Genomic DNA, 16,079 nt, shown 5'->3' on the forward strand with positions numbered 1-16,079 from the left:
AATGTGTTTTAAAATATAGCAAATGCTTTAGGTAAAGAATAAATCTGGGGATCTCTTTCCAGAGGAACAGTGTGAAAGTACAAAGTTAGCTAGTTAGCACTGCACAAAAACATCTTCCAATAAAAGTATTCCGTATTATGTTTGCTCAGAGGTCAACTTTTAAGCATCCTGAGAAGTAACCTTAGACTATGAACTTTTAATCCCTTTGTGTTATAAGTTTCTGGAAAGTAACTTTCCAATACTCAAAATAAATGCACTTTCAATTTCAAAGCACTCGTACCTAACGCTCTGTGGGAGCTTGTGATCAGAGTCAAATAGTACAGCCATGTATCTAGACAAATGGTTGCTAGTATGACCTTGTGATTGTTGCCTTTCTAAGAAGTAATTGAACCACAGAATTGTCGGGGTTGGAAGGGACCTTTGGAGATCATCTAGTCCAACCCTTCTGCCAAAGCAGGTTCACCTAGAGCAAGCTGGACAGGAACGCATCCGGGCGGGATGCAGTCAGCTGCCTGTTTGAGTGTAATTGCTTTAGGCACTGGCAAAGGTTACCCGCTAAACTGAAGCTGTGTGCATGCTCTGCGGTTTTCTAGTCCATGTTATGAAAGTTGAAGGTGTGAAGGTCGCAGAAAGTGTTAGTAGAAGTAATAGTTCACCACTTCTTTTTTTAAATCTGTAAGTTACACAGTGATTTTCAGCTGTTTTCTTTTCAGTCTCCAAATAGCTCCATAAGATACACTAAACCAAACCCCAAACAAAATTCTGAGAGCTGTTGCATGCTGCTAACTTACGTTTAAGAAAGTGTCCCGTGTTACTGAAACAGATCTGATGTTGCATAAAGTAGCTTAGAATTCAGAGGTAAAATTGTTAAGTACAAATATATTAGCATCAAAGCACCTGTAATGAAAGCTGTTCCACTTCAAGTTACTTATTTTAGAGCATAAGAGAAAGCTAAGGTAGCACGCTGCATTTGCTGAGCCATAAACCTCTATAGTGGTGAACTTGGTTTAAAGAAATGTTGAGTACAAATATCACTTATTTATATGCTTACAATAAACAAAAAGAAAACCCTCCTCTCTTTTCAGAAACTTTTTCACTAAAAGGACAAAGGAACTCAAACCTGCTGTCCAAAGCGCTCCTGGTTGGAAGTTGTTTGGAAAAGTCCCACCCAGGGAAAACCTTCCAAAAGATTCCAAAATTATTCAGCAGGTGAGTAAATATCACACAACTGTAGGTACAAAACTTGTAGAAATTAATGCATAGGTATTGCAGTGCTCTGCCGTTATCTCCACGTTGTTACTACACAGCCATAGAGTGCTCTGGGAAGACTCTTTTGGGGCTTTGTCTGAAGGACAGTAGTTACTGAGGAGTTTGAGTTTTATGATTAGCTAGTACGTTCTTCAGTACATCTCAGTGCTTATACAGTAATACTTATTCAAAAAGCATTTAAGCTGTTTTGGTCAAAACATCAGAAATTGTATTAATTTCCTGTAAAACTTTGCCTTATTTAACGTGATATGCTACATTTTTTTAATGGTTAAGTGATTGTGAAGTATTCTAGGCTTCCTTTTATGAAGTTTAGTTCTGAGTTACTTTTGCCTGTTTTGTGCAATAAAACTGTAGTCATACTTGTATATTCAGTTTTTCTTCAAACTAGATATGAATCTAATAAATTTATCCTCTTAAAGCATTCTTGGATATTCTGGTGTTACAAAACTGATTTTTTTTAAATATTTTTTGTTGTTGTTATTTAACTCATCTTTCCATAGTAGTCCTTGCCTTGGAAGACTTACTATCTGAGTAACTTGTGACAAATTGCTTAGAATTCTGAAACGTGTGATCTTGTTTCATTTGGATTTTTAATCTCACTCAAGGTGTTTTTGTTTCAAAATAGTACTGTATGTTGAACTTGTTTTGGAGTTACTGGGGTACTACAGAAAGGTAATTCTGATTTCCTTCCTCTCATACAAAGCTGCACTTCCATATACTCATTCCTGTGGAGTCTGTCTTTACTTTGTTAAAATAATAATAAAATGTATAGTCTTTAAAGATGAGCAATTGGTAATATATCATTAACTTGATGTTAACGTGAGATCCTAAATTTGAAAGATTTATTGACGTAAGAAATGTGAACGCCCCTTGTGTTGGTGAAAACAGTAACTTGAATCTCTTGAGAGCCGTTTTCTCTGTCTTCTTTCTTAAATTCCACATAAGCTGATGTGTTTGGCAGGTGCAAATGGCTGTGAATGGAGTAGCGTTCAGCCATCTTCTAGAAAGAGCTTCATGGTGAAGAGGGCCTTTTGGGAGCAACTGAAGTGAAAAGTGAGAGGTTCTTTTTGAAGGGCTTCAATGTAATGGCACTTGTCAGACAATAAAATGTTGCAGGAAAATGATGAGATTACCTAAAGTGCAATCCTTGGGGGTTGGACTAGGTGACCTTTAAAGGCCCGTTCCAACCCAAATAATTCTGATTTACTGTGAAGTAAACTTAATGCTTTTTCAACATTTTCAAATATGATTTTCCTTATTTAAATGGTTTCCCCTTTTTGGGTGGGAGAAGGCAAGTGTTCTTAGTTTACTTGCAGATGAATGCTGTTGGCCTTGTGCTATGAAAATACTGTGGTAAAAATCCAGATGTCTCTTGCATCCTGAGAAACAGAGGGTTTGCACAATGCTACCAGTCATCTGCTTCCCGTTTTCTAGTAATGAAGATGTTTGTTCTGGAGACCAAGTCATAATCTGCAGAAATAGTCTTATTTTCTCTTGTCCCTTAGTGACTCTTTTAAACTGTAATGTTCCCATTTTCTTAACTTCTCCGAAGTGGCAGAAGAGCAAATATATTAAAACAATGTATTGTCTTTAAACGTGATTGAATTGGTCCTAGCCACTAGTCATGTGGTTTGTGTTGTTATGGTTGCCAGATTAGGGTCAGTATCGGATTTACATAATCTTGAGTAATGTGTCAGTAATAGCTAATATTTTTAGCTTCTAATTTAGATAAAGCGTGGTCTTTAGATAACTGTATATCTAAGCTCATGATGCTTTATCAAAGGGGGATCCAGACTGATGCTATACTCTGCACAGTTAGATCTATAATACCTGAGAAAATTTGTTTCTTAAATTGAGAGGTGACCCTAATGTCTCCCATATTTAATATATGTCAGATGTCTTGCATGTGTGTTTAAAATTTCCAATATTGCTCCTTGTGCATATGCCTTTGAAGAAAAGCCAATGGTTTCTTTTCTCAAAAATGTTCAAATTTGCTAAGCTGGCGATGGGTAAGAATGAATATAGGCAGGCTTGGTTATTGAAGATCAGTGGAAAATAGTATCTTCACTTTTGCATGGCTGACTGAAGTCCCTGGACTAAATTCTTCACTATGCAGGAGATGTGAGTGAAATGAACGTAGGCAAGAATGCAGTTCTGGGGCCTTTAAGAAGCTGACAGAAATATGGTTAAAGCTTAATATGTTCTGTTCACAAGTAATTCTGTGAACCTGGCAGAACACTTCATGTCCTACGCGGAGTGTCTCTACGAACTTCCACATTGACTTTCTAAATTGAAGTCAAGGGATCCAGTGTGATCTGAAATATAAAACCTGAATTCCACCCTCCCCCTTTTTTTTTTTTTTAAGCCATCTGTGGTCAGAACAATGGCTGTTCGCTGTTTACCAGCTTTTGTAAAATGAGCTTCTAGGTGTAAGACTATGCAAGTAGAATGGGATTAAGCTGTAGGCAAGCTGCCTGTGAGGGAGTTTAGGGTAGTTTATTAGCAACAAATCATGCCATTCCTGAACAGCTATGGTATTCTCCATGGTTGAACGCAAAGTTCTGTGCCTCTACTGATGCCAGTGGCCAGCTTTGGGAGGGTGCAAATAAACCCTTGGTTAAGGAAACTCGTTAACGAGTCAGCATCCTTCAGATGATGGATGGAATTTTGAGAAGTCCTTTTGCAGAAAAAAATAACTCGCAACAGGAAAAGCTTTGTAATTAATAGAAGGAGGAAGCCTTTTGGTTAAGGGTCATACTTACATCAAAGGTTTATGGCAATATTGTGAAGGTTAAAGGACTTTCCTATTAATAAAACAAGAAAAAAATTGCATCATTGTAGATTTATAGTCAAAAGGATGGCAGAGCTCACATGCCCTGTTTCCATCCTGGCTGATGGGAAGCCTCCTTTGTTATCTGTGTTTTGCTAAGGATGATGTAGTAAACTGATAATTACATTTAAATGAATGCTTGTGTCTCTCAATAACTGTTCATCAACTGGACATTGCTATATATGCCTCTGCAGAGAAGCCAGGTAGTGATTCTAATATCTTGAATAACTTCCAAGAAAATCTGGAAACTTAATTAGGGATACTGTTTCAGACATTTTTCAGACAATGATGCTAGCCAGCTCTGCCTTCAGAGGCTGTCTAATGAACATTACTGTAAATAATATCTTTGCAAGTTTCTTAGCGTATGTAGAAGACGACAAATACTGTTGTCGAAAAGCGAACCTGCAGGGCTTGCTGGGCTGGGGAGATGGTGGAGTCCCCTGCAGCTGTGCTGCCATCAGCAATGCTTTGGGCGAGATGCTCTGGCTCCAACTGGGGCAGAGCTTGAAAGCTCTTGGCAGCCGCATCTCCCTGCTCGCAGCTGCTGGCAGGCTCGGCTCTCCTTGGATTTAGAGCTGCCCAAGCAGGATGTGATTGAGGCCAACTCTTTTGCTGGACATCTCCCTCCTCTGGGCTTCCTTCCTTCACTGTTTTTAAAAAAGGGAAGACAGCAACTCTTTAGGATTGCAAATGTCAAATGCGTTTGATGGTTTTAGGAAGCATGCCTTTTTTCCTGAGCTGCAGCTAATAAAACTGGCTATTAGAAGTATGTGGTCATTAATGATTAGTCTGGTAAATTCTTTTCAGTCTGTACAGAAATCTGCTTTAAATTAGACTGCTGAAATATTTTAATATAGAAGCATTTAAAACAGAAACTGACTTGTGGGCTGATCTGTAACATTTTGGTGCGTATTGTCTGAAGCGCAAGTTCTGTTTAAAAATGCAAGCTCAGTTTCATTTATTGAAATAAAGAGCTTTTAATCTGTAATGGTTCTGAATATCAAGCCATTAAATTTAGCTCTTTTTATTAAAGCAGCCTTGAATACTTTTTATTAATTTGTTTAAAGCAGCGTGGTGATTTTTTCGTAATACGCCCTGATTAAAGTAAACTCAAAATACGGAAATACATATTGCAAGATAAAGAAAAATAAAACATACACTAAATTCACTTTATCAGCAGTTTTAACAAAATACTGTCAGTGACAGCCTTAAATAAGATGGGGGAAGCTGCTTTTCTATTTAAATCTGACACACCATGAAAAGGTTGCAGTGATTTAGAAATGATTGCTTATTCAGAAGTGAATTAAAGCCATCCTTTCCAAAAGTTACCACGTTTTGTACAAAATGGAAGGTATTAGTTTGGACAGTCCGTTAAATACTAACTCTGATTTTGGGTCACTCTCCTACAGCTAACCCCTGAAAATATTATTTTTGGGTGGCTCTGAAATTGTTCGGGGGGGGAGGGAGTAAAATACTGTACTTGAGAGCTGAAAAATAGTGTCTTCACTTGCATATTTTTCTGATGTCGTTATCTCCAGTCTGAAATCTAATGGAGAAATTGCATTCACTGAATCAGCACAACTCCCATGGTCTCCCAGGGACCAGAGTTGTCAGAGGCTTCTCTTTGGAGGAACCAGATGCATTTTGAATCGGTTTTCATATGACTCAGACCTTCTAACTTGAAATGTTAACTCTTCTCTCTCATCTTTGTTGTTTCAATTTAACAATGCATGAAGCTCCTAATGGTTAAAAAGTGTATATGGCAGGTTTGTCAACAAATCTAAGGATTTGAAAGTGTCGGAAAGAAGTACATTTTGTATGTACAACACTGTACATACAAAAGGTATGTACAGTGCTAGATGCCTTTTCATAGGAGTGGTTCTTAAGCAGATAGTTATCTAGATAAGAGGTCACATTGGCTGGTCTTGCACTACTGCTGGAGAGAAGAGAAAGGCGAGACTCATGCCTGTTTAGCAGATATAGGTCGAAAAACATTGGTAACAAACTGCCTGGAAACCAGGACAGAGGATAAATGGGGATATTAGGTCTTGCAAGGAACATGTAACGCCCGAATAACAATTTGTCTGCTTGCAGCAGTGAGAAGGCTGTGACGGTTTTCTTTGTAGACCCTGTAGCAGTCAGGTTCTCAAGAAATGTCCATCATGTTTCCAGAGTCGCACAGGTAGTCAGTAAAATGCTACGCTAGCGGTAAAACAAAGCGTTGTGTTGAAGTCTTTCAAAGACACTCCCCACCGTTTTAGACTTTTGCAATTATTGTCTTGTCAGTACAATGGTAATGAAACTGGTAGGACCTCAGGGAGACAAACGCCTCTCCTTTTGTTTGCATAAAGGTTGTAAAACGCAGTTCAGCTCCTACTCCCAGCGCTTACCCACTGCTTTGACAAGGAAAACTTGTCAAGGAGAACTTCTCTTGATGTCAGTGCTATGTTGGTGGCACAAATGCATCTTCGGGGGAGTACTCCACAGTGAGCATGCGACTGGCATTTTGAAATGCCGCAGAGGTGATGACTCTGCTGATGTGAATTCTTCTGATTGCTTTTTTTTAAAAAAAAAAAAAGTAAGTCTTTGAGGTAAACTCTGAAGAGTATTGAAGCAAACTTTCTCTTCCTAAAGTTTGAAAAAGAAAACATAAGCATTGTACATATTTTCATTTCTGTCCTTGGAAGCTGCTGGGTTTTGGGGAAACAAAGAATATAGAAACAATCTTGAGATATAAAAATGATAGAACTACTTTTACCTTGGTGGGACGCTATTTTTTTTTTTTTAAATTTTTGGTCTTCTGGATTCTCTTTTTGATGGGAAGCCTCTGAATTTCTTTAGCAGAGGGTGGCACAGATAAAAATAATTGTTTTTTCTTCTCTTAAGAAGTGAGCTTTTGCAGGTTAAGCAGATTTACTCTGGTGAGCTTGAGGTGCTGCGATAGCAAAATCATCATCTAGGCAGGCTGTATCAAATTCCAAAAGGACAGGATTTAGCAAAAAGATTCAGGTGGTAAAGATGCTGTGACTTTTGTTCAAAGTGTGGTTTGGTTTTTTTTTGTTTGGATTTTTTTATTACTTATATAAGCCTTAACCTTTCTGAGACTGGCACGGTGCTTCAGTGCTGGAAAGGAGAAAATAGTATGGCAAGGGAGAAGGAAGCCTTTAAAATGCTTTTTATTAGTGTGGGGTATGCATGGTACAAGAACACTACAGATAAGTTCAGAAATAACGTTGAAGGTATGATAAAAAGCTTATTTTCCCTCTTCCAGGTGCTGTAATCCAATGCTTAGGAGCAATGGCTGTGTCTCCCCACCCCACCCCCTGCCCTGTCTTTAAGCGTGGCTCTTCCATTAGAAAACCAGTTTTGACTTTGAAATGGAAACCTGCCGAGCTGTGGTTGTACAGGGGCTCCTGCAGTCGGGCGTGCTTTTGCCTGGTTGCCTTGCTGCAATGGGGCGTGAGGGGGTTCAGATCGCTGCTTAGAATCTTACTTTTAATTTAAGTGACTTTTTCCTCAAAGCCTTACAAATGTATCTTAGTTCTCATCAGCTCACCAGTGAGGTTGAGATGCAGTACACGTTGGAGCTTTCAATTTAGAAATACTAATTATAACATAAGAGGGGAGGGGGGAAGGTGAGGGACTTAAAGGCCTGCTCTAAGTCACTGTGTGATTTAGTGGTATTTTTTGCCCTCTCATGTTAAATACAAAAACACAAACTCTTAATGTGAAAGTTCAGTTTGAAAGTTACCCTCGTATTTTGTTCCTTGCCCAATGCTTATCCAAGTCCAGTTATGTTTCTTTTCCCCTTCTCGAATATTCCTTTTAAGCTTTAAAGCTAACTAGCTTATAGGTGTGAGACGCAATCTAACAGGAGCTGAATGAAGGCAAGGTCTTCAAGATCCATTTTCAGAGCAAACAGTTTCTGTTCTCTTGTGTCAGCCTATAGACAGTCTTTTGTTCTTTCCTTTTTAACAGCTTATCTTCCAAGGCTAGTGGAAGTCCACAAAGGCTAGTGGAAGTGTAACTTTTATGGGTGATGTGGTCTAGGGAGAGACGGTGTGTCAGGGAACACCTTTTGTCTCACACCTGCGAAGTGCCATGGAAAAAGATCTCCCTTCGGGCAAAGGTGCTTATCATAGAAAATATGAAACATCAATTAAAACAGGAAAAAAAAGTGCACATCTTGCACAAGTGGGAAGTCTTTTTATGTGGTTTTTTTTTATGTTTGGAGGCCTGGAGAAGAAGGAGGAACAGCCACGTTTCTTCAAACATAGAGTATTAATACTCTACATGTGAATTTAAATTTTGGCTTGCATGTTGCTATATTGTAATGGTCTTTTCCTTCATTTATTCACTAAGGTTTTGCTTCTGTTTTTTCTCATTAGGATGACAGTTCTGGCAGTCTTGCGTCAATATCTACTCTCAGTCTATTAAACACAGGGGTATGACATTTAATATATATTCTTTCTAGTTGTATTCAATGCCATGCATGGGACTATGTAGCACTCATTAAAATAGAACAAACATCACATTTTCACAATAGCATGAATATTTTATGGCACTAACCATCAACTCATTAGATACCATTAGTAAAAGAAAGAAATAAATTAACTTCACACATGAATCTCACTAACAACTTAAAGTGGTAGAGTATTATTGTTTATTATTGTTTATATTGCATGTTCTTGAATAGCAGGGAATAGAGCTTGACAGTAATTTACTTTCTATGTTTGTGCTTCCTTCAATAATGGTGGCAGTTGTTAAAAGGCTTAATTTGTAATATTTTTGAACACCTTGTATTAGCTTTGAAAATTGATATCCTAGAATCTTTTTTGTTTTTTCCCTTGCCACTAAGTCACACAAGCTATTAACAGTGGCACTTGAGAACTCCATATGCTTTTAATCACGATTTCTAATATGAAACTGGAAACCTAGAAAAGGGTAGCTATTGAAACTTTTGCTATACATTATGTCTTCTACTTGCTCTGACTGGTATCCTTCTGAAATTGGTACAACGCATATGCCTGTTACTTTGAAAACCTCTTATGTAGTCTCACACCCTGTGTTAAACAGGACTGGTACAAGTTAACTTTTCAGTTCTGTGGGTCTCTTTCTCTGGCTTTGTGAAACAGAGCAGTAACGTAACTGCTAGTTAGTCTGTGCTGCCTGCCGTTCACGTTACGTGGTCTAGCCACTCTCAGCTCTTCATTAGTGGGCTCAGAAGCCCCTGGCTTCGTGCTTTTTTTCATGAACAACAAAAGATGAAACTTGATGCAACTTGTCCAATTGAGGGGAAAAAATAAATGAACAATTGAAGGTGGACGGCATTACTTTGGAAGGTTGACCTAGAAACTCTTCATGTCTGTTTGGTTGTTCTCCTGTACTATGTGTAGATTAGAAATTTTCCCTCCTTCAATATAGATTCTTCCTATATTGCCTGCAGGTTAGGGAAGAATGTACTGTTCTGTCTGTCCTGATAGCATCTGCCATTCTTAGTTCTGGGAAAATGTCTAGTTTATGACTCAGAATTTTTCAGTGACATCTACTCTTGCTGTAAGCACATTTTTGTCTTCAATCACCTTGCAACCAGTTCTAGCTCAGCAATTTTAACATTTAACCTGGAGGGGAGACACATGACAACATAAAAGGGAATCCTTATGCATTAGCAGAAGTTCTTCTTAAACAAATTTTCTGTTACTTTTATTAAAGTGATGTAGATGGGTGCCCTCCTAAAGAGATTCTATTAAGGCTTCCTTTCTTGGATGATCAACTCTGCTTGAAATGAAGGGGAATAATTTTTCTAATGATATTTCTAGTTAGCTGTACAACATTGTGAAAATAATCATATAGGTGTTTTTAGAGGCCCATCTGTTCCACAGAGTCGCATGTGTGTGTAGAGGGAAGAGAGGTTTAAAACCACTTGCAGAATATCCCCATTGTTTCCTCAACAGGAGTCATGACTGATTGAACAAAACCTGTTTCAGTATCAGGCTTAGAATTCTGGGGGAGTAAAGCATTGTAAAAGATACTGTCATACAGAGGGTGCATGCTCTGTTTAATTGGAGTATTAGTATGCCTTGACATCTACTTTAAATAAAGGCAGTCCTTAAGATGGTGAAAGTTAATTCAGTGTTGCCTATCAAGTTGCTTTCTCCTCCAGCATACATAAAACATAATTGCATCTGTGGTGCTTAATCTGTATAATTGGTACTTTCGGAACTGTGAGGACTTTCACAATCCTTGTAATCCAAGGCTTTTATCGCTCATTTCCGGAGTTCAACTTTTGTTGTTGGATCCTAGATAGATCAAAACCTATCCCAGTGAGATGCATGTTAAATTTCAATGGTCAGTGTTTATTCCGTTAAAGCTCTACAATTTGGGCACTGTAGATGCAAGTTTGTCTTCTAAAATGGAATCGTTATGTGCATGCTCAGTTAAATACTTTATCCCCACAAGCACACCCTACGTAAGGTCAACTAATGCTTTTGGAATGCTGCAATGCAGCTGGTTTTCCTTTCTATAAGGTAGTTTGCTTAGATGCTGGAAGTAGCAGCTATGGGCAATTACGTGTATGTTACACAATGCAGTAGTGCTTAGAGATATCTAAAATAGCTCTGAATGGTCTAGCTGTTACGTGTGGCTCTTCTGGGGAAGGATGAAAGAAACTTCAGCTTTGTATGCCTTCCATGTAGGTATCAAAAAAGGTGCAGGCAGTAAAGACCTCTGCAGGCTTATTATTTTTCTTTTGCATAAAACATCAGGGGACTTTTTTGGTGTGGTGGTTTTTTTTGTGTGGTTGGTTTTTTTGCCTTTTTTTTATAAAGAAGATACAATTTCTTCTTAAGCACAAGGCAATTTATAAGCAAAAGGCTATTTTCCCAGCCCCATTTGTGTTACCTGTCTGTAGGTTAATAGGCTTATCTGTATTTTTGTTGGAACAAATACTGGAAATACAAGTCCCTCCACATGTCGAAGTGCTCTTAAATATATTGTCACAGCGTTCTTCAGGAAAAACATGCTTTTAGCCTTTTAACAGGTTAATTATTGGTGGTAGATGAGAGGCTGCAGTTCCAGCCTTAATAAGGAGGTAACTCTTCTCAGTTTCTATTAAAGCTGAGTTTTGTTTTTCTTTATTTTGGGATTTTGAAGTGTTCCCTAACTTCCAATAAATACCAGATATGCTGCAACAGCAAATTTTTTAACGACATTCCCTAAGCTACTGAAACTATACATGTGATGCTTCCAAAATTATTTTTTTTTACATAAACAGGTCTTACGTAGTCTTGAATTTTAGCTGTCAATTGTTCTATTCTCTGGCATATGCCCTGCATGTTAAGCATTTGGCAAGACATTTGACTTTAAATTGTATTTTTTTACCTTGTTATGGAAGAGTATTAGCTCACATCTTTTGTAGTTAAATTCCATGTCAGCTCAAGCTTTTTATCCTTTGCCAAGAATTTTAGATTCTGCATTGAACGCATGGTGAAGGCTATTGGATTCTTTACATCTAGTCATACAAAATATTCCAGAAAAAATGGATATTTTAGTTGCACAAACTAGTGAGTTACATGCATGTCTGATGGGTCTGGGATCTAATCTTCAAATAAGTTTTCTAGAGCACAGGCTTCTTGAGGAAGAAGCATCTTACATTGGGAAGTTTGGATACTTTGGAGTATATTTCACCTTGGGGAATGTGCAGTCATGACAGTTTGAGCTTGAAACTATTTTGGTCTCTGCTTTGACTCTTTCTAGTAACGCTTACCATTTTCCCTCTCTGCATGTTTTCCCTCTCTCCGCATGTGTTCTTTTCTTGCAAAAACCAACTGTTCGTAAAGTGTACTTCCAAAAGCACAGTTGGGTGATGAGTTCTGCCTTTTGTGGAAAATCCCTGTTGAAGGTTGTTGTTGTTGTTTTCTTTCTCTGTTGCTTTGGAAATAGTGTATCTGTTCTTAGCATGTATGATAGCCAGAAGCACTAGCACCATTCAGATGCGTTTCTTGTAATAAAAAGGTGAGAGCGACTTCATTTCTAATGTCCGTCTTGCAATGCTTTTTCTATTTAACCTGCATACATATGAGGTATGTAGGAGTGTTGAAAAGGTTGGTACTGTTTGAGCTTCCTCATCTCTGACTACTAAAACTTAATTTTGTGGCTTCTGTTACAAAATACTGGAAAGTGCAAAAGTAAATCAGAACTTCTGCCAAGAATATGAGGGATGGCATTGCTACTGTACTGCAGCCTGGATGCTGACCTCTGGGTGCTATCACGAGATGCATTCCAATTTTAAGAATATGCTGGGGTAGCCTGAGGTTATAATGCATGGCAGGAGTGCCTGTAATGTCACCATGGTTCTAGGCAGAATTAAATAATTTTAGTTTTAAAAATATGTATATTCCTTCATACAGTGAGTGTTAGTTTTCTGATTTTTCTCAGGCTTGTGTGGATTACAACAAAACTTAAAACTTGTTTGAATGTGCTGAATGATGTTGGGTACATATCATTTTCAATCAAAAGTGATATTGGGAATTACCCTTCAGGAGAGGAATTTGTTCTAGGAAATCTGTATAACCACTGTTCTTGGCCAGAGACTTAGAAATATTTAGAACTAAGTTGTATTTAAGAACGGTTGGCTAGTAACTTTTAAGTCATTGTGTTTACAAAGAATTATGGTTTTAGTGTGAATGTATGTATAAATGATGATAGCAAACAGTTGCTATGTTTTCTTTGTAAGGTGCATATTTGGGCTCTTTTATGGAGACAAAAAAGCAACAGAGCTTCTCCTCTAGTTGAAAGAATAGGGTGGTTGCTCTAGGTTTGTGCCTGTCTTTCCAGGGTGCTAACAAATAGAGTTATTTGGTACGCTGTTGTGGGGCAGAGTGATACAGTGGTTAAGGGGCAGAGAGATGAAGACTTGGCGGGGAGAGCGAGGTGGAAACTACTTCAAAAGATTCTGAAGGGTTTCCAAAACTATTCTTTGGCTTGTTCCATGGAGGTGCAATCACTTTTTCTCATCAGTTAAACTATCATTCTGACTCCGACAAGCTAGAAAATGAAAAGGGCAAGAAGTCCAGGTAACTGCTTAGTATCTGAAAAGTATAGCGGCATATAATGCATATGGCCTTACACTGAACACGTCTGATCTCTGAAGATAACAGGTTGGCCCTGGTTAGTACTTTCATGGGAAACCAGTTGGGAATACCGGATGCCATAGCCTCTGTCTAAGCAGGCGCAGAGTCTCCATCCTTGGTGATATTAGAAATCTGGCTGAACAAGGCACTGCGCAACCTGCTGTAGTTGACCTTGCTTTGAGCAGGGAGGCTGGACTACATCTCCAGAGGTTCCTTCCAACCTCAGTGGTTCTGTGATAACTTCCTTTTGAGATGAGATTAACACGACATCATTGAGGTTATACTTTTCACATCATTTCATGTATTATGCCCAATATGGGAGAACAGAAATTTTGTTAGAGATCATTAAAATGGGTAGGGTAAGGAGGCTGTGGAGCAGAAAGCTTTAAGCCACCTTGCTGTTGGGCAGACCCTTTGTGCCTTCTCTGGAAATCTGAACCATTGTTGCATTTCTAAGAGGTCTTTTCCCATTTAACTTTGTGGACTTCAACTGTTTGCTGCCCTCTCAAGCTATATAATAGCTTTAAAGTTGTCAGTTCTGTTTCTATAATGCTGTCAATGAACACTGAATGTGTAAAGCCCTCTGTTTCTTCTCCCTCTGAGAACTAATGTGTACAAGAAGCTGTGTATTAGGTGTGAGATTCATTTGGGAGCAGTTTCTAGAGAAGACTGTTACTTTTCATTTGAAAGAGACATCACCTAATTAGTAATTGATCAATTTTTTATTTGTGGTGACTTAAACATAAGATATTTGGTTAATCTGAGATTGAATTTACTTACACAATTATTAAAGCAACATGTACAAGAACAAACTGTCTTTAGATTAAAAAAAAAAAGCTTGTACAAGTTAGAGCTCACTTGGGTCTGCTTAAGAATAGAGCTGTGTGATCTGTGAAAGTATTACTAAAGTACCTTGAATTTGTTCTCTTAAAAAGATGATTTTTTTTTTCTCAGCTCTTAATATTTTATGTTTGAATTCCAGCATGTGGAAGACTTGCAGAGAAACTAGTATTTAGCCTTCATGCCTAAGCAGAGTGTGAACCCACAAGCTAACTTGGTTTGGGAATAAGTTGAAAGTCTTCTCACAGATAACCTTTTAAGATTTGCTGGATCATAAGAATGGGTTTCCCGGTAACTTGGCAGTAAGTTTTTTATTTACAGAGGCTAAAAAAGAGGGAATGTGAGATCTGAAGTTTTCATCTGGCTCTGTCTAGCCTTTTTCCTAAGACAGCTTCATATTTCTGTTTTGAGTTGCTCTTGTGGAAAAAGGAATGGGATTCTTTCTTCCTCTGAATCTTCTTCGTATTAAGGGCTGGTAAATACTTCTTTCTAAGTAGATCGTGTGTTTTAACCTCTGAGAAAGAAATTATATGAAACAGACTCAGTGACAATATAACAATATTTATCATAACTAGTATAGTGTAGGTAGTTCTGAATAAGGTGGGTTTGGTCTTGCTAAAGGCTTCAGAAACGTGAGAAGTACCAGATCTTAAGGGTGGCTAGAATCAAAAGGAAAGAAATGAGAAGAGACACACATTCTTGTTAGTGTTTTTTGTTGGTGGTGGTGTTTTGTGGTTGTTTTTTTGGTTTTTTTTGGTCAACTTCACATATTACTTGTGCACTAATTAGTTTGGGAAGATTATGCAGTTTTCCTAACTAACTGATCTTGGATGCTCAGTAGTACTATTGAACTAGAATAAATCAAAGATTAAGTTGATACAAGAAACTGCTTTCTCATTCATCTTTACTTAGCAGTTTTGGAAAGCTGCACTGTCTTTCTATAAACAATTTCAGCTTGTAATGTTAGCTTCTTGCTGTCTTAAATTATTTAATGTTATATATTTTAACGTTATTAAATAAGTGTTCAGTGAGTAATAATATGCTTACTAATGAGCAGTGAAGCTGAAAGTTGAAACTTCATTTCTATTGATAATGTTGTTTAGGAATATGAGGCACGGACAGGAAGAATGTATAAACCTCCACCCCCATCAGCAAGACGTAAAAATATTGAGTTTGAACCACTTTCAACTACTGCTTTGATTCTGGAGGATCGACCAGCGTAAGTATGATTCTGCTGTGGAACTGATGATGACTGAATTTGTTAGATATGCTTCTGATGAGATAAACTTCACAAGTCTAACGTGAAATTATCATTGGATTATTCCATTCCGGATAATAGCCTAACAAATAGCTCCAGAAGAAACTTTAAGTATATGATAGTCTATACGAGAAATTCTTTCTCACTGTGATGGGGCGAACAGTCTGTTATCTACTGTATATCACAGCTGCCTGTGCTGTGGGCATCCTTAATCGGGAATATTCCTGAGGACTTTTATCAATTTCTTCACTGCCATCTCAGTGCGCACTCCCTTCTCCTTCCCCCATTCTGGAAACAATTTCCTATACCAGTTGGGAAGACTTAACAGTGGCAGTTGTCACTTCAGCAAGCCTGGACTTGGTTTATCAGAAGAGGGTTTTTTTAAAAAGTGAAAAAAGAACAAGTATTAGGTAAGTAAGCAGGAGTGGGAAGAATTGCCTTTGAAACACAAGAAATAACCTTCCTGCTGCAAATGCTGAATGCTTATTTTGTATCTGCCAACTCCAGTGAAATGCTTTGTTGGTACAGAGATGATAGTGTTCACTGAAACTGTTCCTTGCCCCTGTTCCAGTTATGTTTTCACGGCTCATTAAAACTGCAGCTGAAGGCAAGGAAACAGCAGATGAAGATGCACCAAAAACTGCATTAAGTACAACTAAGAATAGTAATGAAAAATGGGTAATAAATTGGTCAGTATTTTCAGCTATATATCTTCAGTCTTCAGCAATTTGAAGGAAAGAGAAGGACCTGC

General features: G+C 38.0%; 1 protein-coding gene across 3 annotated transcripts in view; it reads left to right on the forward strand.

Moving 5' to 3' along the window:
- The window catches only part of TBC1D12 (TBC1 domain family member 12), a 48,637-nt gene that overhangs the window by 18,446 nt on the left and 14,112 nt on the right, over nucleotides 1–16,079 (forward strand). For 2 of the 3 annotated variants that reach the window (XM_054206050.1, XM_054206048.1), the window contains exons 2-4: nucleotides 1,086–1,209; nucleotides 8,488–8,544; nucleotides 15,174–15,289. In XM_054206050.1, the coding sequence (XP_054062025.1) occupies nucleotides 15,198–15,289 (92 nt within the window). In that variant the 5' untranslated portion in view covers nucleotides 1,086–1,209; nucleotides 8,488–8,544; nucleotides 15,174–15,197. The remainder of the gene's footprint in view (nucleotides 1–1,085; nucleotides 1,210–8,487; nucleotides 8,545–15,173; nucleotides 15,290–16,079) is intronic. The other variant, XM_054206049.1, reaches the window with a different exon arrangement.

This window comes from Rissa tridactyla, chromosome 6 (genome assembly GCF_028500815.1).
Source record: "Rissa tridactyla isolate bRisTri1 chromosome 6, bRisTri1.patW.cur.20221130, whole genome shotgun sequence".
Classification (NCBI taxonomy): Eukaryota; Metazoa; Chordata; class Aves; order Charadriiformes; family Laridae; genus Rissa; species Rissa tridactyla.